General features: G+C 51.5%; 1 protein-coding gene across 1 annotated transcript in view; it reads left to right on the top strand.

Moving 5' to 3' along the window:
- Window positions 1-418: 418 nt before the first annotated feature.
- AJAP1 (adherens junctions associated protein 1) overlaps window positions 419-26,690 on the top strand; it is a 114,931-nt gene continuing 88,659 nt past the window's right edge. The window contains exon 1 of the mRNA XM_060027279.1: window positions 419-463. Within this exon, the coding sequence (XP_059883262.1) occupies window positions 435-463 (29 nt within the window). The 5' untranslated portion in view covers window positions 419-434. The remainder of the gene's footprint in view (window positions 464-26,690) is intronic.

Genomic DNA, 26,690 nt, shown 5'->3' on the forward strand with positions numbered 1-26,690 from the left:
GCCCGCCTCCCTCTTCGCCGCCCCGGAGGGCGAAGCCGCCGCTCCCCCGACCCTCGCCGCGCGGCCGCGGCGCTGGAGCGCGCCCCTTCCGGGCCGGCAGCGGGCGCCCCCGCCTCGCAGCCGCCTTCGCCGGGTCGCCCCCGGAGGGGGCCGCGAGCTCCGCGCCCGGGCCGGAGGATGTGCGCCCCCGCGGGCCGCCCCGCCTGAACCATGCGCCCCAACGGCGGCGGCGCGCCGGCCGGCATGGAGCCCCGCGCGGCCGCGCTCTGACTCGCTCTGCGCCCCGCGGCCGGCGGGCGGCGGGCGGCGGGCAGCGGGCGGCGGCGGACCGAAAGCCGGAGACCGGCGCCGCGGGACGGAAGCGAGCGGGCGCGGGCGCCGCGCAGATGGCCGGGGCGAGCGAGATCTGAGTCTCTGCTCCCCGAAACGTGACCATGTGGATTCAACAGCTTTTAGGACTCAGGTGAGCGACCCGGCCGGCGCCGGGGAGCGTGTGGGCGCGCGGGTGCGTGGGTACCGAGCCGGGCTGAAGCGGCTCTTTGCTCGGTGTTACGAATAAAGGGACCCCCCTCTCCGCTCCCCGCGAACGGCCAGCCGGTGCCCCTGGAGCGGGGTCGGGCTCCGGTCCGGAGCTCTGAGCCCCGTGGCCCCGCCGGGAGCGGCCGGCTCTCCCGGGCTCCGCGCGTCCGGGTCGGGGCAGGGGCGCCCCATTCCAGTTTCCCGGGTTCTGGGGCCGGCCTGGGCGCACCCGCGCCTCCCGGCGCCAGCAGCGCAGTGTGCTGGCCGGCCGCCCCGGCTCACCTCCTCCCCGGGGCCCAGGCGAGGCGCGGGCCGCTGGGCGCGGCGGGCCGTGGACCCAGGGCGGGGGCCGGCGCTGCCGGGGAAAGCCAGGGCTCCGGCCTCCCGGCGAGAGCTTGACAAGCGGAGTTGGAGCAAACCAAAGCCTGATAGCCACGCCGCCCGCCTTTCCCCTTCCTCGGGGCCCCGTGACTGACTGAGCAGGGGCCTGCCGGGCTCCCAGCTGCCGATCCAGCTGTTTGCCGGTGACCTCCGGGCCCGACGGGCGCGCACAGCTGGCGGGCAGCTGGGGCGGGAGGCGCTGGGGCTCTGGGGGAGGGCGGGCGGGCACTCCCTACGGGCACCCCACCCCCCCGCAGGCAAACACCCCGGGAGCGCCCCGGGGGCTTGTCTGTGTCCGAACTCCAGGGCCGGCTGGAAGAGGGCGTTCGAGCTCGGAGCACCCGGTGGGGGTACCCAGGGAGACCCTTTTCGGCAAACTTTATCTGCCTGCCAGTGGTGCTCGGGTTTCAGCCCCTGCCTCGAGAGGTCTGGGACCCAGCAGGGCAGTTGTCCCCTTGGCGGGGCAGAATGCCTCCAAGCCATCGCCCTCCTGCCGGGGGGGCGCTCCGCGGAGCTGGTGCGTTTGGGTCCCGGATTGCATCCGAGACCTAGGAGGACGCAGGGGGAGGCAGGGAAAGCAAGAGTGCCGTTCTCGAGTTTGTCCACTGGGATGCACTGCGCTCCTGCGTTGGGGAGAAAGGGGCCGGTCTTTGCCGGAGCCGGTGCCTGAGCCGCCCCCATCGCCACCCGATAAAAGCTCGGGGGGAGCGAGCTGAAGGGAGAATCAAATGCGCGTCCTGATTTTGAGAAACTGGAAGCGGACGGAGCCCGCCAAGCGTTTCCTAGCTACCCTCGTTTTATGAGGCAATTCCCCACTCCTGGGGTAAAGACTGTTTAAAACATCTAGTGAAAACTGTCAGATGTTATCATTGGCGTTTTTTCTGGAAAGGGGCATTCCTTGTCTTGGTGGCCGGGTCGTGTTCAGTGGGCTGGGCTTTAAAAGGTTAATCCTGAAGCGGATTGCGTTGGATATTGGCTCTGCCTGAATCGATGTCCTGTGCTCAGACTAGCTGAGGTGTAGGCTCGGCCGTTCTGGGATGCACACTAAATAGAGCGAGGGCAGCTCTGCCCGGGTGACCCCTTCCAGGTGCCTTGCCGTCTGCCTCCCGGGTCTCAGCCAGACCCCAGGGCCTTTGGAAAGATCAAAGGAGTCCCTGCTCTGTGGAGGAGGGGGGTGCACCTTCAGCTCCCAGATGCCTCCTGAGCTGCTGTCTGGCACTACCTTCCTGATTGACTGCCGGCAAGTTATTTGAACTGACATCTTTTTTTATTACTAACTTGCTAGATTGAAAGATTAGTGCATTCTGATAAAGAGAGAGGAGAGTAAATATCACAGAAGAAAACCTCTCTGCGCGTTCAAAATTCACTAAAACGGTTCCTCTGAAGCATCCCTGAATGAGATCTACTTGGGATTTTGCTTTAGGAAATAGTTCTGTTGGTGATTTTGAAGTTTGACCTTTTGGTTTTTTCCCTTCAGTGTTAGCACAATAGATTTTCTGCAAATGCGCCTCTGAGGACGGGCTGTCACCTCTCTGGAAGGCTGACAGGTGAGAGCTCTGTCATGTCTGCGAGCCATCCCCTGGCCAGGAGAAGGGGCCGTGCTTGGAGGGTCTGTGCTTTTGCGTCTCACCAGGCACAGGGTAACAGTCACTGAAAGCCAGGGACGGCTTGCTTGAGACCTGGTAATGCGCTTTTTCCTTGAACACAGCCCGTCACCTTTGCTCCCAAGCCCCTCCATGGCTCCCCAGGTGAATGCTGGGTGTCCTGCTGCCCGGTTTCGGGCCTGGTTAGGTCAGGCAAACACGGAACCTGGGGCCAGGTGACAGAAGGCAGTTCTGGGCAGGACCTGAGGGCTCTCAGCTCTGACTTGCGAGGCAAAGTCTGGGCTTGGATTTTGCTCCTGTGTTGGAAATGAGCTGTGCGTGGAGCCTTTTCTTCCAAGGAGGAGGAACAGATTGAGTCTTTTGGAGCTGTTTTTATGCCTTTTTGGTGGTCGTTGTAGCAAAGCTCCAAAAGTACCGTCTGTCAGCTCAGATAAAGGTATCTCTTGAAGGTGGATCCAGAGCCTGGCCAGCTGCATCAGAGCTCGTTCTAGGAGCAGCTTGGAGGGGATGCTTACTCAGCAAGCAGTGCAGATTTTGGAGTTTGGCTGTCTGCTTGTGAGTGGCCTCTGAGGCCACGGCCCTCCACGTCACACCTTTGGGGCTTGGAGCGTGCAAGACACTTGCCTTGAGGTGTCCTCAGGGGGGCAAGGGCTAGCTGGTGCCGTGCTCCTCCCGGGCTGTGTCCCTTGCTGTCCCTCTGCCTGTTCTTCCAGCCTAAGGTTCTGTCGCCCCTTCTGTTCTGAAGGCCCTGGGTGTGCCTGGGGGGTGGGTCTATAGCAACATAACGTGACTCTCTTCCTTCACTGGGCACTTCACAGCTCCCCAGGCCTCGGTGAACAGTCCCAGTGGATTGGCTGTCCCCATCCCCACCTGTAAAGTCCTCCAGCAGCTGGGGCTGTGCATCCAGGCTTTAGAGGATGGAGTCAGAGGCTCTGTGCACAGACGTTGCCCTCCTCGTCAGTCCTGACTCGTGCCCACTTCCAGCTGCTGGTACCAAATTGATTGCCACTGGAATCCCTTGAGTGTCAGTGGCCGTGATACTCATCCGAGACAGTATTGCTGGAATAAATCACCATTTTAGGAGGCAGCTCACATCCTTCCTGCCACGCGGGTACAGCCCCCTCCCCTCACACGCACCCCCACCCAGGGGATCCACTGTCCAAGCAGAGGAGGGGGCAGTGGCCTCCTTCCGGTCTGTCCCTTCGGTTGATTTCTTTTACTCATCTGCTTCCTTTTCTTCTGTGCATCAAAGACGGCACAGAAGTGGGAAGCAGGGCAAGGTAGCTTGCGAGCAGAGACAGCTCTGCAGCTCCCTGAGATGCCTGTCTCCTGGTCCCTGGAGACGGAGCAGTTTGCTTCCCCACGACATCCTGCATCCTCCTAGATGGGGTCCCTCAGATGGCAGCGGGAGCGGTGGAATCCCGTCCCGCCCTTATGGTCTCCAGCCCACTGACCCAGGCACCATCAAGGTGTTTGGCAGGTGTGGGCTGGTGGTGCTTCCTCAGTCCTTCATTTCCCCGGCTGTTTTGTAGGAAAACCACAGGGTGCCCAGAGCACGGTGGGTCAGAGCTGCACCCTGGGTCACGATGAAGTGGGTGAACACGAAACCCTGACCCGGCCGGCCAGCGCTGAGCCTCCCAGAGCCCCTGGGCTCCTGCCTGGGGTTATGTAAGAGTCATCTGCTTTCCATACGTAGTTGCCAAGTTTTCTTCAAAGGGCTACAACTCAGTAGAGACCAAATTGATGTAGAGATTAGCTTGGAAAGCCAAATATATCCTTGATCTAGATTTTCATGTTTGAAGTCTGGCTCGAGAGGGTTCCTCCTGCCCGATGCCAGTCAGACAGGAGGGGAAGGCAGGAGGAGGGCTCGCTGCAGCTGGAGTAGACAGACCCCGCTGCCCCCGACTCTCTCTCTCCGAGACCCCCTGGAATTCTAAGGAGCCAGTGAGTCAGAAGGCCGCCCAGTGGGGAGTGGTGGTTACATACCTTGGATTAACTCTCAGTTCATAGAAAGTCAGAGGCTGAGGTCCACCCATGTCCGAGCTCTGGGGGCCCTTGGGTCCTGGTTACAGAAGAGCGTGCAGGACTCACCCCTACTGCTGCTGGTGGGCAGAGGCGGGAGCAGGGGCTAGCCACCGAATTGCCTCCCAGCAGCCTCTGGAGCAGCTGAGTTAATTGGATGCCCCAGCAGGTGCAAGTGGCTAGGTGGTGAGTGATGCTTCTCTCTTTGGAAAGGGCCCTGTGGATGGTGAGAGGTCAGAAACCCACCATTCATCTGTGGGGATCTTCATAGTTGGCAAATATCTCCAACGTGACCCAAAGAGAGGCCGGAGTGGAGGGCGGTGGGAACGGTGGCATCCATCCCGCCCTGTTGGCCCCAGCCCACTGACCTGGGTACCACCAGGGTGTCGTGTATTGGCAAAGAATAGGGTCCTGCTGCAGCACCAAGGGGGCTGGGGGAGGAGGGGCTAGGGCGTGTATTTGCATTTCCATCCCATGCGTGCACTTTGCAAGAGGCTGTCACTTTCTTTCCTTCTCCCCTCCCACCCAAGAAAAGGTGGGTGGCAGCCGTGCGGGGTCCATCTGTGCTTCAGCCTTCCCAGTCCACCATTGACGTGCTGGTTCTGTCCACTCACTGGGGCTTCTGTCATTCAGTGCACTTTCTCTCGGGTGGCCGGCCAAGGAGGGCTGGCATGTAGAGCTCGCTGCATCTGCTCTCCCACCGTTTTCAGCCCTGAATGGACAGCAACCTGGACCGTGTGGCCAGTAAGCCCTCCCTGCCTGCCCTCCCCAAGGAGTTGGTGTTTAGGCCTGTGTCTCACCTCAGGGTCTTCAGCTGGCAGTGGTGCACCTGTGCTCAGGCTCCCTCGTTGGCAGTAGGGAGGATCTGTGGACTGTGGGCTCGTGAGGGCAGGGACTGTCTCATCCTTCATCACCTCTTGAGAAGAGTGCTGCTGCTTAGTCGATGCTCAGGAGCTGTCTGTGAATGAGTCAATTTGCTGCCTGGCACAGTGCCCTTGCTTTACAAGTCTTGCCCTTGTGGTTACTCATCCCTGACTACAAACTGAGACTTAGGAAAGGCATGCCCAGCGGGGCTGGCCTTGGGTTGAGACTGTGTCCTGCCCCCAATAAATATAGAACTTCTTTAACCTCACTTACTGGTGCTCACGATTCCACCATTAGAGGTTCATTCATTTGGCTTGAGATTTAGTCACAAGTAGAATGTAGACATGTTCACGAAAAACTATCCCACTGAGCGCTTTCAGTTATTACCAGTTCAGTAGGAGTGAGCACATCTACTTTGTAACGTTCTGTGAGGAAAGGTGGGTGTAGAAGGGAAGAGAACTTGAAGGCAGGTGGCACAGGTCCAGCAGTGGGATGGAGGAACTAAGGTATCACCAAGGGAGGACCGGGAGACACGGGGGTGCAGATCAGGGGCAAAAGGCAAACTGATTGTCCTTAGAGTGGGCTGAGGTCTCCACTCCCCGTCGGCTTTCTTGGGGAACTGGGACAGTTTACGTACCTACTAGGGACTAACTAGGGGCAGGGCTAGTTCACCTGAAAGAGAAGGTTCTGGTCAGTATGAGTCCAGGTGGGCAGGTGGAGTATGTTGAGGAAAGTTAGTGACACATACACACCTTGACGTGTCTGCTCCTGTCTTAAATGTGAGCTGTGGAATTTGCACTGTATTTGGATAACATATGCATGCTTTTTAAAAAAATTTGAGGTATGACTTTCATAAACATTATATTAGTTTCAGGTGAACAACATAATGATTCCATACTTGCACACATATGAAATGAGCAGCACAGTAAATCTAGTTAACATCCATCACTACACAGAGTTACAGATTTTTTTCCTTAAGATAAGAACTTTTTGGGGGGAGAGAGGGATAAATTAGGAGTTTGGGATTAACAGATACACACTACTATATATAAAATAGATAATCAACAAAGACCTACTATATAGCACAGGGAAGTAAGTATACTCAGCATTTTGTAATAACTTATAAGGGAAAAAGATCTGAAAAGGAATGAAATCTATATCTATATATCTATATCTGAATCACTTTGCTGTACACCTGAAACTAGCAAGACATTGTAAATCAACTATACTTCAATTAAAAAAAAATTAAAAAATAAAAAAAACAAACAAAAAAGAACTTTTGAGTTCTACTCAACAACTTTCAAATATGCCATGCAGCGACAGGTTGGTGGTTGCCAGGGGTAGGGGTGGGGGTGGGGGTGTGTGAAATGGGTGAAGGGGTCAAAGGTACAAATTCCAGTAATAAAATAAATCAGGTCTGGGAAGGACTGATTTATTTACTGGATGTCATGTACTGGCTGTCATGTACAGCATGATGACTATAGTCCAGAAAACACGTCTGCTGTAACTGTCTGTGAAACGTAGAGAAATGCCCTGATCTCTGCGTTCACTCATGTCACTCATTTAGTTTATTCGTCAGTTCCTGAGCACCCAGGGCTGCCTGACCCTGAGCAGATGCCGTGCAGACCAGGAAATGAGTGGGATTCTGCCCCTAAAGACCCCTCACTCCAATAATGGAGGGGGAAATAAGCGTAGGGGTAAAAATACTCTTATCGGAGTAGAGATTAGCACTGTTCAGTAGAAATACTATACGGGCCGCATTGGTATTTTGAAAATTTCCAGTAGCCACATTAAAAGAAGAAGAAAAAAAAAAACAGGTGAAATCAACTTGAATGACATATTTAATTTTTCCAGTGTATGCAAAATATCATTTCAAGGTGTGGTCAATCTAAACCTGTACTAACGAGGATTCATTTTATGTTCTTACGCTGCTCTAAGTCTTGGGAATCAGGAGTGTGGTTTATTTTCACAGCACATCTCCTGCTGAACTAGTCACTTCTAGTGGCTCAGTGGACCCGTGGGTAAGAAGCTGTCATATTGGACGTTTTCCTATGGAAATTCAGAAGTGAGAAAAGTAAATGTTTAGAGACCACCACCTCCCCAGCCAGTGTGTGAGATTGGCACCATTGCTCCATTAGGAAGAGCTCCGAGGAGGGCCAGTCTGGCTAGCAGCCCTCCTAATTCAACAGTGGGTGTTTGCTGATGACAGCTCTGTGCCGGGTCAGTGCCAGGGCCAGAGGCAGAACAGTGAGCTGAGGGGAGAGCAGTGGCTGCTGCCATCAGGGGCCCTCTGTCTGGAGAGGGAGCTGGGCTGTGCAAGCAGGTCCTTCATACCAGCCGGGGTCCCATACTGTAATGAAACACTTTTGAAGAACTGAAGAGGGCGCTTGTAACAGGTGTCACAGGCCGGGGTCCGTTGATGGAGAGGAAAGACCAGTGAAAGGGCTTGCTGAACTCAGAAGCCGTGTCACCTGTCAGAAAGGAGAGCTGACCTCCTGGAGGGATGTTTCCGAAATGTGCCCCAGAGCCAGCAACTGGAATGAACACACCCTCAGGTGACAGACATCTTGGTGGCCCCTCCTAGCTCCAGCAGCGCACATTCACTGGACCTGACCTGAGGGGGGCGGCCTCCATCCTCTCTCCTGCCCCCCCCCAGCATCTGTTACCAATGCTGAGAGTCCGTGACACCTTGGGCCCATGGGAGGAGGAGAGATGGTGAATCACCAAGGCCTGGTTTCAATCAAGACCTTTAGGAACTTTGTAGAAGTAGGTGTGTGTGTGTATGTGTGCATGTGTGTGGTGTGGGTGGAGTGGGTGTGTCTTTGGGGAGTTTAGGGGCCAGTGGGCATCAAAGCTCTTATTATCAGGAGCTCTAACTCCAGGTGAAGAGATCAGGTTTTAAACAAAACTCCTGTAGGAGGGAACTTGCTATGTTTACCAGACTGAGGGTCTGGATGAGGAAGCCTGGAACACACCACATTAGGACCTGGCTTCTGACAGATGTGCAGAGAGGAAGCTGATTCCAACGGGGCTGGTGGGCTGCCTACCAGTGCTGCACGGATGTGACAGGGCTCTTGAAGGGATTTGGAGGGAGCACCGTTGCATTGACCAGCCCACCCTGTGCCTTCAGAAAACACCGATGGGGCACTTACTAAGTGCAAGGCCTCAGCACTGGGCATGGCTTCCTGGCAGTGGGGCATGATTTGTGAAGAGAGTGTACTTTGCTGAGGTGCCCTGAGTGGTCATCCTTTTCTTCACAATACAAATAAAGAATTTGTATTGTGGGACAATTCCACAATTTGGGAGCTCTGTCTGAATTAAATTGTAAGCTCTTTGAGCTCTGAGAAAGCTCCCATCTTGATCTCATCTAAATCTTTTTGAATGCACAGATGTTGTTAAGCAGGGCACAGGTTCATTGTAAGATCCCTAAATTCAATCTTAGGGAACTTCGGGGCAACTGAATTGCAGATCAAATGCCTTCTTTTGACCAAATCCAACGGTGCAGCTTCTTCAAATGGACATAATGCTTTGTCAGCTGTTGCAAAGATTCTAGCAAAAGAAGGGTGAAGAAGGACTAATCACCAGTGTCTCCAGGAGTGGGATCTCAGGAGTTCAGTAGTGATTGATGGGCCACGGTATACCAGGGCCCTGCCTGGAATTTTCATGCTATTTCATGGAATCCCTGGTCCTTAAAAAAGAATGCTTAGGTTGGAGGAAGGGAAGATCTCAGTGGAGAAGTTCTGGCAGCAGGAAAGTGCTATTAAAGAACAAACAAACAAAAAAACCCAAAAACAAACATTCTCAATTCTATGGACCAATATGGTTTGTGAAAATAGACCAAGAAAATCCTTAACAAAATATTAACAAATATGCAAATTCAGCAATATATAAAAAGAAGTGTATACCATGGCCAAGTGGGGTTCATTCCATGGATGCAAGGATGGTTCAATATTTGGAAATCAATCAGTGCAATCTATCATAAGAAAAGGCTAAAAAAGAAAAATCGTATGATCATATGTGTTTGATAAATTCTACACCTATCTGTGATAAGAACTCCTAGAAAAAAGCAATAGAGGAGCACTTCCTCAACTTGATAAAAAGCATCTATAAAAAGCTGCCACTGACTTCACACTTAATGTTGAGAAACTGGACACTTTTCCCCTGAGACCAGGAACAAGATAAGGATGTCCACTCTCACCACTATTATTCAACATAATGTTGGAAATTCTAGCCAGTGTGATACAGGAAGAAAAGGAAATAAAAGACATACAGAAAGGCAGAAATGAAACTTTTCCTATTTGCAGAGGATATCATTGTCTACGTAAACATCTCACGTGATCTGTTAACAAACCTCCTGAAATTAATAAGTGAATTCAGCAGGGTTGCAGGATACAAGATAAATGTACAAAAATGGATTGTATTTCTATCTATTAGTAGTTAACACATGGACACTGAAATGAAAAAATGCAATACCATTTACAATGGCTCAAAAAATGAAATATCTCAGTGTAAATCTAACGAAACTTATGCTGACAACTTGTATGTTGAGAACTACACAATGCTGATGGAAGAAATCAAAGAAAGTCTAAGTAAATGGAGAGACATACCATGTTCATGGATGGGAAGACTCAACATGGTATGAATGTCACTTCTTCTCAGATTGATATAGAGGTTTAACACAATTCTTATCAAAATCCCAGCAAAATATTTGCACATATAGATAATTCTAAAAATTTTATGTAAACATAAAGGAAGTAGAATAACTGAAACAGTTTTGAAAATGAATAATAAAATTAGAGGGGTCCATCTATCTGATTGTAAGACATTATACAGCTACCATTATCGAGACTGTGTAGTATCAATGAAGGGGTAGATATACAGATAAATGAAGCAGGACAGAGAATCCAGTGATAGACTCCCACAGATACGCACAGTTGATTTTTGACAAAGGTGCAAATTTAGTGGAGGAAAGATAGCATTTTCAACAAATGGTACTGGAACAAAAAGACATTCATAGCCAAAAAAAAAAAAATTCTCACCTTATACAAAATTAACCCATAATGGGTCACACAATTAAATGTAAAATGTGATTATAAAACTTTAAGGGAAGAAAAAGAGAAAACCTGAAGGATACGGGGCTACACAAATAGTTCTTAGACTTGACTCCAAAAGCACAATCCATAAAAGGAAAAACTGATGAATTCGACATCATCGAAATTTTAAAATCGGCTCTCTGTGAAAGACTTTTATGAGGATGAAAAGACAAGCTTCAGGGAAGGAGGAGGAGAGAATATCTGCAAACCACATATTTGTCAAAGAACTAGTATCCAAACTACATGAAGACCTTTCAAAACTCACAGTAAAAAAAATGGAACAATCTATTTAGAAACAAGTAAAGCCATGATGGGGTGTTGCACCAAAGAGGGTATTTAGACGGTAAAAAAAAAGCATGTGGAAAGATGTTCAATATCACTGGCCATTAGACAAATGCAATTGAAACCATAATGAGACATTACTGTTCATCTACCAGAATGGTTAAAATTAAAAATATTGACACCAAATCCTGGCGAGAATGTGGAGAAACCGGATCCCTCATACACTGCTGGTGGGAAGGTAAAATGTTACAGCCGCTCCAGAAAGCACTTTGGTAGTTTCTTATTAAACATGCAGCTGCCATACAGTTGAACATTTCACTTTGGGGCATTTATGCCAGAGAAATGAAGAATTCTGTTCACACAAAAACTTCTGGTGAATGTTTATAGCAGCTTTCCTTTTTTTTTTTTTTTTTTGCGGTACGTGGGCCTCTCACTGTTGTGGCCTCTCCCGTTGCAGAGCACAGGCTCCAGATGCGCAGGCTCAGCGGCCATGGCTCACGGGCCCAGCCACTCCGTGGCATGTGGGATCTTCCCGGACTGGGGCATGAACCCGTGTCCCCTGCATCGGCAGGCAGACTCTCAACCACTGCGCCGCCAGGGAAGCCCCTATAGCAGCTTTCTTTATAGATAAAGTCTCAAATTGGAAACACCCCAGGTGCCCTTAAGGGAGGTCAATGGTAAACACATCATGGTACCTTCACATCACGGAATAGTATTCAGCAATAAAAAAGAAGAAACTATTGATACATGCAACACCTTGCATTAAACCTCCAGAGAATTACGCTGAGTGAAAAAAAAGCCAACCTCAAGGATTACATGCTATATGATGATTCCATAGCATTCTTGAAATGGCAACATTATAGAAATGGAGAACACGGTCCTAGCTGTCAGGAGTTAGAGAGAGAGTGAGATATAGAAGGGAAGAGAATAGCTATAACAGGGCAACCTCAGGGACCCGTGTGGTGATGGGAAGCTTTCTGTCTTGACTGCATCCCTGTCAGTATCTTGCTTATAACATGGTACTGTGGTGTTTAAGACGTTACCACTAGGGGAACTGAGTAAGGGTGCCCAGGATTTCTCTGTGTTATGTCTTGTAGCACTTATGAACCTATAATTAACTCAAAATAAAAAGTTTTATTAAGCTAGTATTCTCTACCTCACTGTCAAAGGTTAACATCTGAGTGTGTGTGTGTGTGTGTGTGTGTGTGTGTGTGTGTGTTTCCTCTTTAGGCACCATGTATTTGGATTTAATGACAGTCACAGGTGATGTGGAAATGGGGAAAGGGGTACAAAAATTACCAAATTTGCTGTTTTGATTCTGCCACACCTTTCCGCGTGCAAAATGCGGCAGCGTATGAACGTGCGGTGTTGCTAATGTGATGAGATCCTTTACCAGTGACAGTAATGAATGACCTGGTGCATAATTATTGGATAAGAAGAGCTGTCCAGATCCTTACATAAATCAGGTCAGCTCTGAAAGTAGTGCAGCCTTTTTGGGGACAGCCCCACTTTCCTGCCCTGGCACATAGGGTGGCATCAGGACCGTGCTCCAAGGAAACACAAGAACAGATCAGTAAGACAAGGGCCTCAAGTTCGTGAAGGCATAGCGTTCATTTGTGTCTTTGCTGTTTTCACTTCATTTGGTCTTTATGATAAAAGAACTGGAGTGTGTGTGTGTGTGTGTGTGTGTACGCACATATGCGCTTTATTAATGCTTGTGGAATGAAGTTGGGTAATGCAGTGGGAAACTCTATGTCAGGTTTGACTGTGAGCCTCTGAGATCCCATGAACCAGACCTGTTACTTCTCTTTTTCTGTCCTTTTATGTTCAGCTAGGAGTAGTTCCAGAAACACAGTAGTTCCAGACCTTTCCGTAACCTGGCTTTGCACTAAGTGACCCAGCCAATCTGTACCACTTCAGTCTGTCCTCAGGATCCACATGACGACTCTGCAAGGCAGGTGTTGCTGCTCTCATTTTACAAAGGAGGAAACTGAAGCTCAGAGAGGTTAAGTGATTTGCCCAAGGTCACACAGCTGGCTAGTGGGGGAGCTGAGATTTGAATGCAAGTTTCATGGATTCCAGGGTCCATGCATGCTCTTCCCACTGTCCCCTATGGCTCCCATATTTTCTATAAAATCTCCTTCTCACTCCCCTGATTAAGTCACACACTGCCCTTCTGAGAGAAACAAAATAAGATTTAAACTAAACCAAACATAAAGCCGAGAAGGACCCAGATGCTGTGATGTCAGGTCAGCACTTTGTGGATCTAGCCCTGACTCTGACATCACAAGTCCTTCAGGCACCCACACTTTTAGGTAAAAGTTTTGTAGTCTAAGTGAGAGATGATTTTGCAGCAAAGAATTCATAAAATGTCATTGATGAAAACATACCTGTGCCACAGATACAGTTATTCAGTCTATTTACTAATTAAAAATAAATATGTCACCAAATCCAAGGGAGCCTCTCTTGAAAGCTCTTGTGAAATTAAACTGGGAATTAATGAATGACCACACTGAGAAAGCTGGGTTTAACATAACTTAGAAGTCTGGATAAAAAGGATTGCCCACCACCGCGTGCATGCGTGCGTGCGTGCGTGCGTTTATTGAGGTATAATTTACGTATCATAACATTCACCCATTTTAAGTATACAATTCAACTTCTAGTAAACTTACTGTGTGTGCAACCATCATTGTAGTCATCTTAGAACATGCCCATCCCCACCCCCGTAAGATCCCTTGTACTCTTCACAGTTAATCCCATTCCTACCCCCAGCCTCAAGCAACCCCTCCTCTGACTTTTGGCTCTATAGATTGGCCTGTTCTGAGCATTTCCTCTAAACAAGACCAGACTTTTTTTGTCTGGGTTTCTTCACTTAGCATAGTGTTCTTGAGGTCTGTCTGCGTTGTGGGCTTCTTTATTTCTGAGTAGCATTCCATTTTTTGGACATACCGCACTTCGTTTATCCATTCATGTCTTGATGGGCATTTGGCTTGTTGCGACTTTGTGGCTGATACAAATAACACGGCTGTGAACATTGTTTCCATGTCTTTCTCCACCCCATGTACTTTGTAGCCATCCGTGTAAATGCTTTGGCAGGGGTGGGGGTCAGAGAAGCCCTTGGCGTGTTATTCATTTAGTGGAAACGCACAAGCCAGGTATCCGGGATTCCACCTCTGGCTTTGGATTTGCTCCTTCCCTTCGCTCCGAAGAGAAGAGCTGAGTACACATCAGCCATTGTTTATTTGTTCATTTTTCATGGGATGCACATTTACCGAGTGTCGATTGTGTCTCCCCAAGGTGCTGCATTTTGGCGAGATAAAGACCAGGACAAAGTTTTCCATTCTGCCTTGGTACAAAGCTACTGTGAAGGGGAACATGTTGACTCATTAGAGCGAGGGCTCCTAGCTGGCCTGGGGGTGGCTCCCATGGCTGGACGGAGGCAGCCTGTGGCCTGGGGGTGGAGGGGCGGGGGTTGGCAGGTGGTCCTGCAAAAAGCTTCCCCACCGCAAAGCATCCTCTTGCACTCAGCCGGCAGAGCTGAGGCAGCCTGACGGGGGCAGCCGTGCTTATCTGGGATCCTGTGCTTTCTTCTGGTGGGGCAGTGATGCCATTTTAGGGAAATCCACCCTCATGGACTGTCTTCCAACAACAGCTATCATTTCAGATGAAAGAGACAGCGCGGGTCCAGAGCTTTTGGGTTTGCTGTGTTGGCTGCAGAACCTCCGGACCACGCCCACCTACTGGGGGTGGGTTGCCAACGTCACCTCACACAGGTCAAGGATGGTCCTGGGAGTTAGCCGTGATTTTGGAGATGGAGCAGGGTGAGTCCGCACCTGATCCTCTTTCCTTAAACGAACCTTTTTGGGTGAAGCTCTGCTGGGCTCCCTTTTGGTCCCGTTCGAGCACCTGAATAACACAACTTGCTTTGACAAGTCTCATCACTGTCCTCCTGGCCTGGCTGCACCCACGATCGAAAGTAAATGTTCTCCTGTGGATCCAATCCCCCAAACTGATGCAAAAAGCCATCTTAGGCAAGGAATTACCCGGGGATGGCCGATGGGCTTCATCGGTGCGCAGCCACTAGTTTACAAAACTGACTTTTCTAAGTGAGAATCAGTGACTACGTAGGGTTATATCTTGCATACTTACAAGGAACCTCCAGAAACCGTGGGACCAGACTGTGACAAAAGCCTCAGCCTCCAGGCCAGCTGAAGACCATGTTCTCATGCTTAGCAAGGAGCACATTGTGATGAGGGGGAAGGATCCACCCAGGAGTCTGTTTCCCTCACTCCTCCCACCCCCCTCTTTTTTGTAATGAGAGAATGCAGGACCGTACCCAGATGCTGAAAAAAGCTGTGCTTCCTGCCGAGGGACACGGTGGCTTTCAGAATGCAAGGATTCTTTAGGGAGCCAATTATGCAAAGACAAGAGTAAGCATGTTTATTTTTATGACACCACATTTCAAAATCCCAGAAAATGTTGGTGGAATGGCCCCATTAGGCGCCGGCCCCTAGTGCTGCGGTATCACACCGGGCGGGTATCGGGGGGTGCTGGCACGCCCTTGATGAAAGCCCCGCCCTGGGCTAATTTACTGCCCGTTACTACCCTGTCCCCAGCTTCCTCCTTCCCTTAGCATTTTCAGGCTAATTTGAGTCTCTTCACAGAAGCCTGATGCTCTAGAAAACCTGAGGCTCAGGCTCACGCAGCTGGCATCCGTTTCCAGGTTCTCGTCCCCAGGGTCATGGGGGAGATCAGGGCTGTGTTTTTGTTGCACCAGCCACTACGTGGCGCCCCGAGGGTGTGCTGCCCCAGGACTGCAGCTCAGGCTGGCTCCAGGCCTGACGGGGCCGAGGAAGAGTTTCTCCTGCAGCCTTCATTCAGCAGGCATGGTGGCCTGCCCCTGGTGCTGTGATGTGCTGGCCACGAAGACAAGGGACCCTCTCTGGCCCTGCAGGGACTTTTCATCAGGGCGGGAGCAGAGGTGCAGGTGGAATTGCAGGAGCCGAGAGGAAGAAGCAGGAGCTCCTGGGAAGACTTCCTGGAGGAGGTGGCACTTGGCCCCCATCTGGAAGGAGGAGGAGGGTGTGTCCAGACAGAGGGAGCAGGGTGGCTGCTGTTGCTCAGGGAGCACTTGTGGTGCATGTGCTTCACAGCCAGGGGCCTGGGGGGCAGCTAAGGGTCAGTGACTTTGTGAGGATGACCCCCCACCCCTAGGTGCCAGGAGTGGGCAGGGCCAGGTGACCAACCAACAGTGCCGAGTCAAGGTGAAAATTTCCAGTAGGAAAGGGAAGACTGGGGGATTGGTTCCTCCTCAAATAATGTCATGGCGGTCGCTGCTTCCTTTGCCCACATGTGGGTCCAAACCTGCATAGCAGTAAAGATGAAGGCCCTCTTCTTAAAGTAGCTTAAGGAGAGAGCTGGGGGGCAGGGGGGTGTTTGTGTGTAGGTGTGTGGGTGGAGGTGTGTATCTGTGTGGGGTGTGTGTATGTGGGGGGTATGTATATAGGCATGTGCGGGGGTCTGTGTGTTGTGGGGGGTGTGTGTGTGTCTATGATTGTGGGGTGTATGTTAGGTTTTGTGTGTCTTTGTGTGTCTCTATGTGTGTAGGGGTGTGTACATGTAGGTGTGTGTGTGTTTTTGTATCTGGGTCTGTGTGGTGTGTATGTGTGTGTTGTGTAGGGGTGTCTATGTGGAGGACTGTGTGTGTTTGTGTATCTGGGTCTGTGGGGTGTGTGTGGTACGTGTGTGTTGTGTAGGGGAGTGGGTGTAAGGCATCAGCGGACGTGAAAATCCCCAATTAACAAATCTTTGCCCTTTTCATCCATCAGTTACCAAGCAGTTCAAACAGTTTAATTGACAGAATCTCTCAACAGCCCTCCAAGGTCAGGAGACATCATTAGCTTTATTTCACAGATGGGTAAACTGAGGCAGAGCAAGGTTAAGCCGTTTTTCTAAGGTCTTGCAAAGTCAGCAAAGGAACTTGACCGGACTCCCGGGCAGCCAGCTGTCTAGCCCCAGTCCTGGGAGGGGGACACCGGAGAGAGCACAGCACATCCTTCTCTTGTTCTGCGTGTTGTGCGTGTCCTGAAGCCGGGAGCCCCCACCTGGGAGACGGGGTGCCTCCAGGGCTGATGTCCATGGCAGCTCCTAGAGGTGGTGGGAAGGGTGGACTTCGAACCAGCCCCCTCCATAATCTCCTTCGGCCCCTCCCATCATTCTAAGACCCCCTCTTGTGGAGGAATTCGAGTCCTCCTGAGCCACAAGCAGGTAGAATTTATGTCAGTGGCCACAGTGAGTCTTTGGATTTCACAGGAGGCACCCAGACTCGGCCACCAGGAGGGTTCCAGACTCAGCCAACAGCCTTTTTTTTTTTTTTTTTAAATTGAGGTGAAATTCACATACCAAAATTAACTGTCTTAAAATGTACATTTCGGTGGCGTTTAGTACAAACACAGTGTTGTGCAACCAGCGCCGCTCGCTAGTCCCAAACTGTTTTCATCTTCCAAAGGGAAACTTGGTACCATTAGCTGTCACTCCCCACTTCCCCTCCCTCATCCCCTGGCAACGACCCATCTGCTTTCAGTCTCTATGGAATTGCCTGTTCTGGACAGTTCATATAAATGAGATCGTACAGTATGTGCCCTTTGGTGTCTGGCTTCTCTCACTCGTCCAAATGTAGCCTGAGTCAGCGCTTCATTCCTTTTTACGGCTGAATAATATTCCATTGTACGGATGGACGTTTTGTTTTCCATTCATTTACTGGCGGTGATTTGGGTTGTTTCACCTTTGGCTATTGTGACTAGTGCTGCTATGAACGTGAGCGTACAAGTGTCTGTTTCAAACCCTGTTTTCGATTCTTTGAGGTGTGTGCCTACGTGTCAGCACTTCCCAAACATGAGTTTCATCCACACCTGCCTGGGTTGGAAATAGCTGCACCGCTTGTGTGATCTTGGGCAGTTCCCATGGTCCCTCCAAGTTTCCTCATGTGAAGGATGGGGCTGGGAGAATGGTCACTGCGTGAAAAACACAGCCCAGCGCCCGGCTGCCCAGTGACAGAGCCGACCCCAACCCCTACCCCATCACAGAGCAGCCAGGTTTCCGCTTTGCCTGTGGTCCCAGTGCTGGAGCCCTGGGCACGGAGCAGCTGTTTCATCTTTACTCCTAACACATCCCTAAGGGCAGAGGCTCGGGTGAGAAGCAGTGCTTTTTATAAGCTCTACACCAAAGAGGGATTATGAGCCATTTGGGGAGTGGATTAAAGCAGCTGCCCCTGGGATGAATCTTATTCTCGGTGGCTTTTGCTTCCCCTCTTCCTGGACCTCAGAGCTGAGCCATGTGGTCTATTGAAAAACACCTGAGCCGACGTTTATCCTTTTAGTGAGATGCCAGCCTGGATCCCGCAGTTAGGTGGGACCTCTGTGACCCAGCCGTGGGCTATGAACTTGGAGTTTCCCCGGTGATGAGCCTGCTTCTTGAGCCTGTTGCCTTTCCTTGAGAGCTGCCTCTTGCTAGCACAGAAGTGCGATGTCCACTCTGCTCTTGGCTCCTGGGACACTGCCACCCCTCTGGTCCAGTGCCCAGGTCCCTGATAAGCGACCCGGTGAAGGTCTCACCACCCGACCTCATCCATCTGTGGTTTCCAGTCCTAAGAACCTGCTGGGCGACGTGTGAAGAAAAAGTGTGAATCAGGAACAATCCCAAATTAACTGGAACATGGTTTACCAGAATGTTCTTTTGTCCTCTCCCTTTTGGAGGAAGGGGAAAAGCAAACCACAGCCCACCATGTCAATAGGGGGATTTAAGTTTTAGGAAAACATCTTTTAAGGGATGTCCTGGCATGGAGATCATTTGAGAAAATGTCCTGAACCTTATTCATCATTCCTCCTCAGTGGAGGTGATGGTAATAGTAACACTTGCTGGTATTTTAGAGTTTGCATCACACATCCCATGCATCATTTCACTTGTTCACAGTCATGAATAAAGTTGGGTGCTTTCGCGCATTTTAAAGTGGAAGAAACTGAGGTCCAGAGCATAATGGTGATGATGATATGGATACGAGGACGACAGCCTTCATAAAAAATAGCAATAGCAGGCGACTGTTACCAGGAGCTCACGATGTATCACGTAGCATGAACGCACCGTCTTTCTTAACACTCATGCCCGTTGGAGCGTCGGAACCTGGGTCTTCCCATCGAACAGGTGCGGGGCCGAGGGCTCAGGACAGGCCCGCCTTTCCCCATCACAGCCCAGGAGGTGGAGGAGAAGGACCTCTCCCAGGCCCTGCAGTCCTTCTCCAAATGCCCTCCCGAGTCTGTGCTCACGTCATATCCCCGTTCATCCAAGGACGTTGGCATGATGACATGGAAACCTTGTTAGCCATGCTTCTAAATCTAAAAGGTATTGGCCCATTATTTTTCCTGCTTTTGTAGATCTGCAGACAGAACAAAATTGAATCCGTGGGTAACCAGAAAATGTAATTAATGGGAACGCAGAGTTTCACAGGGAAGCTGGTTAGAGCCTGCTTTCGTTGTGATGGTCTAAGTGGGGACCTGCAGTGCAGACCTCCCACTTGCACGCAGGTGCTGCAGCAAGGTTGATACTTTCGGAAGTGAGCTCTCCAGAGCACCGTCCTTCCCCATTTGGTGGAGTCTTTCAGAACCCCTCAGCCACCATCCCTGGTTTCTGTGGCTTGAGGCTCTCTGAGCTGCTTGGGAATTGTTAGGACGTGTAATTTACGCTAAGTACTGGCTGTCTCCCGGGTGTGGACCATGATGGGGGGTTGTCATGGAGCCCATGTCTGTACTGGGTGGTGGGGGCAGTTGGGGTCACTCGGACCTTCCATGGATGGACCTTCCAAATGTTACCAAGGCTACTGGACCCCAAATCACTGGAGCATGAACATTGAACACACACATTGAACAAAAATGAAACAGCCGAACCTCCAGGAGCCACAGGGCCACACACGGTCAGATGTTCCAATCTTGGGGGCTCTACAGGGATGGAAGACTGTTTCTGTAGGAGCTTTGCCCATATGGTGTTGGGATATAGTCTGTTTCTGTTTGGGACCCTGCACTGTGCTTCTGAAGATGGTAAGCCTGAAAGTCTGGGAGCAGAATGTCTGGCAGAAACTCCTCAGATAGCCCCAAAGCAGCCATTTCCGGGGACCGGAACCCAGGGTAGGGGTGCTTCCATTGCAGATGCCAGCTCTCTCCAAGACCATTTCCAGGGAAGAGGCCATGTCTGTCTGGTGCATTACGGGATCCCCAGTGGTGTATGTCTCAGTGGGCGATGGGAGAGAATTGTGGCTCCCAAGCAGGTCCTGGTCTGTGACCATGATGCGATGCTTTGCCCTGAATATGCCACCTGAACACAAAGGGGACTTTGCAGAGGTAATTAAGGTCACTAATCAGTTGATCCTAAAATAGGGAGATTATCCTGGATTATCCAAGTGGCTCCAGTGTGACCACACATGCCCCTAGATACTGAGACAGAAAGATGGAGAGATGCAGCAGGGGAGCAGGGAGATTCGAACCAGTAGAAGGGTGTGACGTGGTGTGGATATGGAGAGGGCCACCCATCAAGGAAACGGGGACCTCAGTCCTGTAACCATGGGGACTGGATTCTACTGGCTGCCTGAGTGACCTCAGAAGAGGACCCTTCCCCGGGGTCTCCAGAAGGAGACGCAGCTTGTCAGTGCCTTGATGTGAGCTGTGCAGCTCTGAGCAGGGGACCAGCCACGCCACTCTGGACTCAGACCCACAGAACTGAGGTTCTGTGGTGTTTCAAGCTGCTAAGTTTGTAGTACAGGTGCAGTTTGTTACGCAGTGTAGCTGACTTATACAAATGACTTAGGTAACGAGGTGCCCTTGATGTCCAGTTTTCTCCCCCCTGCCCCACTCCTCCTGTCTCTCTTCTCCCCATCCCCTTCTTTCTTCCTTTCTCTCCTTCCCTCTCCTAAGGCTTTCTCAGAATTAGTGGTTCAGGAGAGGCTCCACTCCTGAGTCAGGAGCAGAGAATTTGGGGCTTTCATGGACTGCATTGAACTGCATTGCCCCCACATAGGGCAGCCAGATAAAATACAGGATGCCTAGTTATGTTTGAGTTTCAGACAAACAACAAACACGTTTTTGGTATAAGTATGTCCCAAGTTTTACACAAGATATCCTTATACTGAGAAAGAGCTGTTGATCTTCTGAAATGCAAATGTAGCTGGGTATCCTGTATTTTCATTTGCTAAATCTGGCCGCCCTAGTCCTGGAGATTACAAACAGGCTGAGAGCTTGGGTTGCAGCTCAGGACAGTGGGGAGGGAGAGCGCACTGGAGAGAGGATTCAGTGAGAACCTTTGGGCTTTAGGAGCTATTAGGTAGGTCAGGGGCCAGCAAACGACAGTCTGAGGGCCGTATCCCACTGCTGCCTGATTTTATAAATAAAGCTTTATTGGCACATGACCACACCCACTCACCTGTGTATTGTCTGTGGTTGCTTTTGTGCTACAAAGAACAGGATTGAGTGCTTGTGCCAGAGACCCCTACCCAGCCCACAAGCCTTAATCACTTGCTCTCTGGGCTTTTCCAGAAGCAGTTTGCTGATCCCTGCTGTGAGGTCAGAGGTCAGAGGGAAAGCAGAGGTGCTGGCAGTGGAGTGAAGGACTGAAGTCAGACACAAGGGCGTACTTTCTGACCAGAAGGGCAGCTGGCCGGGGCTTTGCACACAGTGGGTAGAAGCTCTTGGACACTGGTCTGGAGCTCAGGTTTGAGGAGAAGATTGCAGAGCCCCAGTTCTGACTGCACAGGGGACAGGGTGGAGTAAGCAGGATACACCCTCCTCTGCCTCCCATCTCCATATTTCGGGGTCTCTGGCAGAAAGTTCCGTGCAAACAAAAGCCTCCTTTCATCTGCATGTGCCTATTTCTGTCTCGTTGCCTGCTTCTGCTCTTCCTTCTTGACATTCAGCGTTTTCAAACACAGATTCTGCACAGGGCGTGAATCATGTTGCCATGTGGCCATGGAGACGTTGTCTGGGGTGCTGGCTCCAGCATCTCCTGCAGGCTGGAGAACGCTCTCCCTTCCCCCTGAGGCCCAGATGTCAGAGCGTCAGGACGGGAGGGAGGGGGCGGGACCCAGAGCTCATGCCGTGCCCTCCTCTCCAGCCCCCGTCCCTCTCCTGAGCCCCTCAGGAGCCAGTGATGGGAGCATGCTTATGCAGAGTCAGAGGGAGCTATCCCCAGGATCACTGTCACTTCCTACATGGGGTCTGGTGTTTGGGGGCCCCAGGACCACTCCCACTTCCAACACCAACTGAAGCATTTGGGGGTCCTCAGTACCACCCTCAGGTTCAGTAATTTGCTAGAGGCTGTCCCAGAACTCAGAAAAGCTCTTATACTCACAGTTAAGGTTTATTACAGGGAAAGGATTCAGATTAAAATCAGCCCCGGGAAGAGATGCATGGGTGGAGTGCAGGAAGGAACCAAACACAGGCTCCCAGCTGTCCCTTCCCCGTGAGTCAGGACGTCTCGCTTTCCCGGTGACAGTGTGTGACGGTGCACGTGGAGTGTTGTCCCCCAGGGAAGCTCACCTGAGTCTTGGTGTCCCATGTTTTCTCTGGGGCTCGGTCACGTACACCTGGTTGACTGCCCACGTGGCTGACCTCAGTCTCCAGTCCCCTGGGAGGTCAAGCAGATACTGTGAGGCCCAACCTCCCCCCACCCCCCAAATCAGACTGTTAGACTGTTTGGTGGCCAAGCCCCCAGGAAAAGACAGACACTCTTATCAGGCAGGACATTCCCAGGGCCTGGACCCACCTCCCAGTGGCCGTAGGCAAAGGGCAGACCTCTTTGGTCATGGTTAAATCCTTTACTACACAGCGTGCCTTACACCGGGGTCTGAGGGTCCCACATAATCCCACTGTGGACAGTGGTGTGGCCAAAGCCAGTTAAATGTTGCCCTGAAGGCCTTCTGGGCAGAATGACAGATGGAGAGTGGTTTCTCCTTGAATCAGCAGGACGTCCTGGGGTGTCCAGTGAAGTTGCTGCAAGAAACAGCATCAAAGCTGCCTCGTTTCCTGCAGGGACTCAGACACTTGCACTGGAGAGGAAGCTTGTGTCCTTGCCCAGGGACAGCAGCCCTGTCGGTCACTCGCTGCTCCCCCTCCGCTTCTGTGGCCTTAGGACGCTCAGCCTCTTTCAGGAGAGGACCCTTTGCTGCCTGGTTCTCGTGCTGCAGAGATCAGTGGGCACCGTGTGTTTGCCTCGTTTCATTTTGGTGCCTGTGTATTAGTCACACTCCTCCAATTCCCTCATCTCCTATGCACTTGCTCGTGGTTTTTCTTTTTTTTTTTCTTCTTTTTTTTTTTTAAACCAGTTCCAAAAAAAGATGATTTGTGTGAAGGGAGTGAAAATTGAGTTTATTTACGACAAATTCAAACTTTGGCAAAGAATTCCAGAAGAGGCTACTGGCTCCCGAGATGGGTCTTGTTGCGTCACCGTCGTATGTGAAGTTTCCGGTCCAGCTGGCTGGTGAGACTGACCCTCGCTTCTGTCCTCCTGGGGTCCCTGAGGTCAGCTTCTGCACCAGCCCTTCTCAGAGACAGTAAAGGGACCCTGTGAAGTCCGCCTTCAAATAACACACACATCAGAAGGAAGAAGGCAGGCAGTTTCTTGGGAACTGCAGCCCAGAGACTCCCTGGACATTGATCTGGGGGTGGGACAGATGGGCCGAGGGAGGGAGACCGGGGATCGTTGGGTCCCCTGTGCGTCTGTCATCGGGTTTCAGGGATGACACAGCCCTCAAACAGGCCTTGTCTTCCAGTGTCTCGCCAAGGGCCAGGCACCACAAAAAGGGCAACATGAGGATTTTAGCCTCTAGATGCCAGTGGGGGTATTGCGTTACTGAATTTGCTAAGAGTGGGTAATGTAGATGCAGTGGTGTTGGCTCCGGAAGTTAAAAAAAAGAAAGAGCACTGGGCAAAACTGCCCTGTGGGCTGCTTTCTGTTGGGTGTGAGGAGGTCAGGCCTTTGCCCAGCCCTGGGGCTTGGGGCTCGATTTTGGTGGGGAAGGGAGGGAGGTGGTGAAAGTCTCCACCTGCAGAAGCACCAGCTCACTTTTGTTTTCTTGACTCATCCTGGCTTCTTGGGACCGACCGCCATGCCCTCCCAGCCCCGCCCACCTGTCCCGGCCCTTCGTGGAGAAGACGGTGTCAGGCTCCACCTGCAAAGAGGCAGCCCTGCTGGTGGTCTTGCCCACACTCGGGGGGCAGATCAGAAGGTGACTGCAGAGACCCTGACCCATGCCCATCACCCTCCTTCCTGTTCCATCACAGAGATGACCAGGCTGAGCCTGTCCCACCCAAAACCATGGAGAGAACTTTCCAGAAGTAGAAGCGACCATCTGGAGGGTCCCAGTACCCAGCGTTTGCTTTGGCTTGTTTGTTCTCGCCCCCAGACCTCTGTCCCGACATATGTCCCTGGCCGTCCGTGTCCAAGCCCACCCCGCAAGACCCCATCCCACAGTTCCGTGTTTGTAGGATATTGGGGACCACCTAACGTGGCCTCGTTGACCCTCTGGTTCCTTCTACTGGGACAGATGCTCCAGGAGAGCAGAGCTCTGTCAGTCTCACCCCTGCTGGGTCCCAGCCCCCAGCACAGGCCTGGCGCATCCTCGGCAGGTGTCTGCACAGGGTTGGCTGACCCAGTCGTGGACGGGTGAGTGATAGATGGACGGAACACATGGGCACGTTGGAGCAGTGTGTTCATCTAGGAGGAGGGAAGGCTTGGGAGAGTCAGGAGGGGACCTGTGCTGCGTGAGCTGAGCTTCCCAGTCAGCAGGGCTGTTTAGGAGCATGTGTGGACCCTGTGACTGGACGGAAACGTGGGCAGGAGTCCCAGGGTGGCTGAGATTAGTTCAAGGTAAACAATGACGTCATTGTTGCAGGAGGTGTCCAGTGATGCAATCACCCGCTCATGGAGAGAGTGAGCTCCCCGCTAGAAGAGGCGTGTAAGCCCGGGCTGAGTGGCAGGTGGCAGGGACGGTGCAGAGGGGAGACCCCAGTAGACAGTCGGGGTGGGCTGTGATCTCAGGCGCGTTCTAGCTTGTTGGGCTCCCAAAGGCTGAGGACTCTGACCTTACGCCCCTGCTTCCCCTAATAGAGAGGCTGCCTGGTGTGCAGCCCCTGTCGAGCCAGCTGCTGAGATTAATTGCTTTTATATGTAGTAAGTGAGCTGTTCAAATAGAGGAGGGTCTCCACGGGAGATGGTCAGTGGCTTTTCTCTTCTATTCCCAGAGGGGATGGGAAGAGGATGGGAAGAGACGGTGGGGTCCCAGAGGGGGTGGGGACCCCACCCTCTCCTGACCCACTCTGCTTTGCCAAGTGGAGGACAGAGAGGGGATTAAGAAGGGAAAGAAGGATTAAAAAGGGAAAAAAAGCCCTAAAACCTAACATCTGAAACCAAAGCTGGCCTGCAGTGGGCATGAAGCTGTGGTTTGCAGGAGAAACTCTTTTCAAGTCGGTTGGCGGAGATTCACATGGGGTGGAAGAGACTGGCCTCATGAGAAGGAACCAGCTAATGTTCCCAATGAAAACGACATGAAAAAAAAAATGCATGTGCGAGTACATGTTCGGGTCATTAAGAGCCAATAGTGAATATATCCATCCCATAAATGATGAAATGAACCACTTTTTTTCCTCTGTTCATGGTGGTCCTTGGAGCTAACTACTGGTTCAAATCAGAATGCCAATTCACTCATTTTAAGAAGAAATATTAGAGAATTCCCTGGCTGTCTAGTGGTTAGGACTCCAAGCTTCCAGTGCCAGAGCCCTGGGTTTGATCCCTGGTCAGGGAACTAAGACCCCTCAAGCCACGCTGCATGGCCAAATATAAGATATAAATGTGGAGTGTGGTACTTCCGTTGTTCTCGTGAATAGAGGGTTTTCTTCCTGTAGGGGCTTGGTGAGTGTGGATCAGTGCAGGGAACCAGTAAGCGGTGGCTTCGGCAGCCCCCAGTGGAACGACTGAAGCACCTCCTGCAACATGTACAGGGATGACCCTTTCTCCAGCACTAGGGGCCACATCAGATTCTCCCTTAAGAATCTTCCCTGTGACCTCCAATTCATGGGACTTTTGCAGGTTCAGTTGAGGAAGAGTGTGTATTTGTGAATCACATAGACAGGTGCCTGGAACAGAAAGTGTGTGTGTCACTCACATCAGCGAATCTGGTCCCACTTTGTGCACTGCAGGGCCCGGCCTGTTTCTGAAGAGGAGCAGCGTTTGTATTAGTTATCCATGACTGCATAACAAAGCACCACAAACCCAGTGGCTTAAAACTATTCATAGGTACCATTTCCCACTTTCTGTGGGTCTGGAGCCTGGCCTGGCTTAGCTGGGCTCTGGGCAAGGCTGTCGTCAACTGTAGGCTGGGGCTGTGGTCTCTTCTGAGGCTCAGCTGGGGAAGGACCCACTGCCCAGCCCCTGGCTGTTGCAGCTCCTTGAAGAGTGCCTGACCGAGGGCTCCATTTCTTGCTGGCTGTCGACCCTTCACCCTGTGGCCCTCTCCATGTGGTAGCCTGCAACGTGGCAGCTGGCTTCTTCAAAGCCAGTGAGAGGGAGCGTCCCTTAGCAAGAGGGATGTTAGAATCTTAAGTGATGCTATCCCGGAAGCGATATCTCCGCCTTTCCTGCTTTCTGTTGGTTAGAGGGGAGTCCCAGGTCCTACCCACACTCATGGGAGTGAATTATATAAGGCATGGACACCAGGAGGCAGAGACCATGAGGATGGTCCACCACTGTGGTAAATTGCTCTGCCGGGGGTTCCAAATAATCGCTGACATTTGTGGACATAATAGGACCATGGGCAAGGTGTACCTACCTTGAAACATCTCATACTCACAACAACCCTATCATCATCCCCTTTTAACAGCTGAGAAAACTA

Source organism: Delphinus delphis, chromosome 1 (assembly GCF_949987515.2).
Source record: "Delphinus delphis chromosome 1, mDelDel1.2, whole genome shotgun sequence".
Taxonomy (NCBI): Eukaryota; Metazoa; Chordata; class Mammalia; order Artiodactyla; family Delphinidae; genus Delphinus; species Delphinus delphis.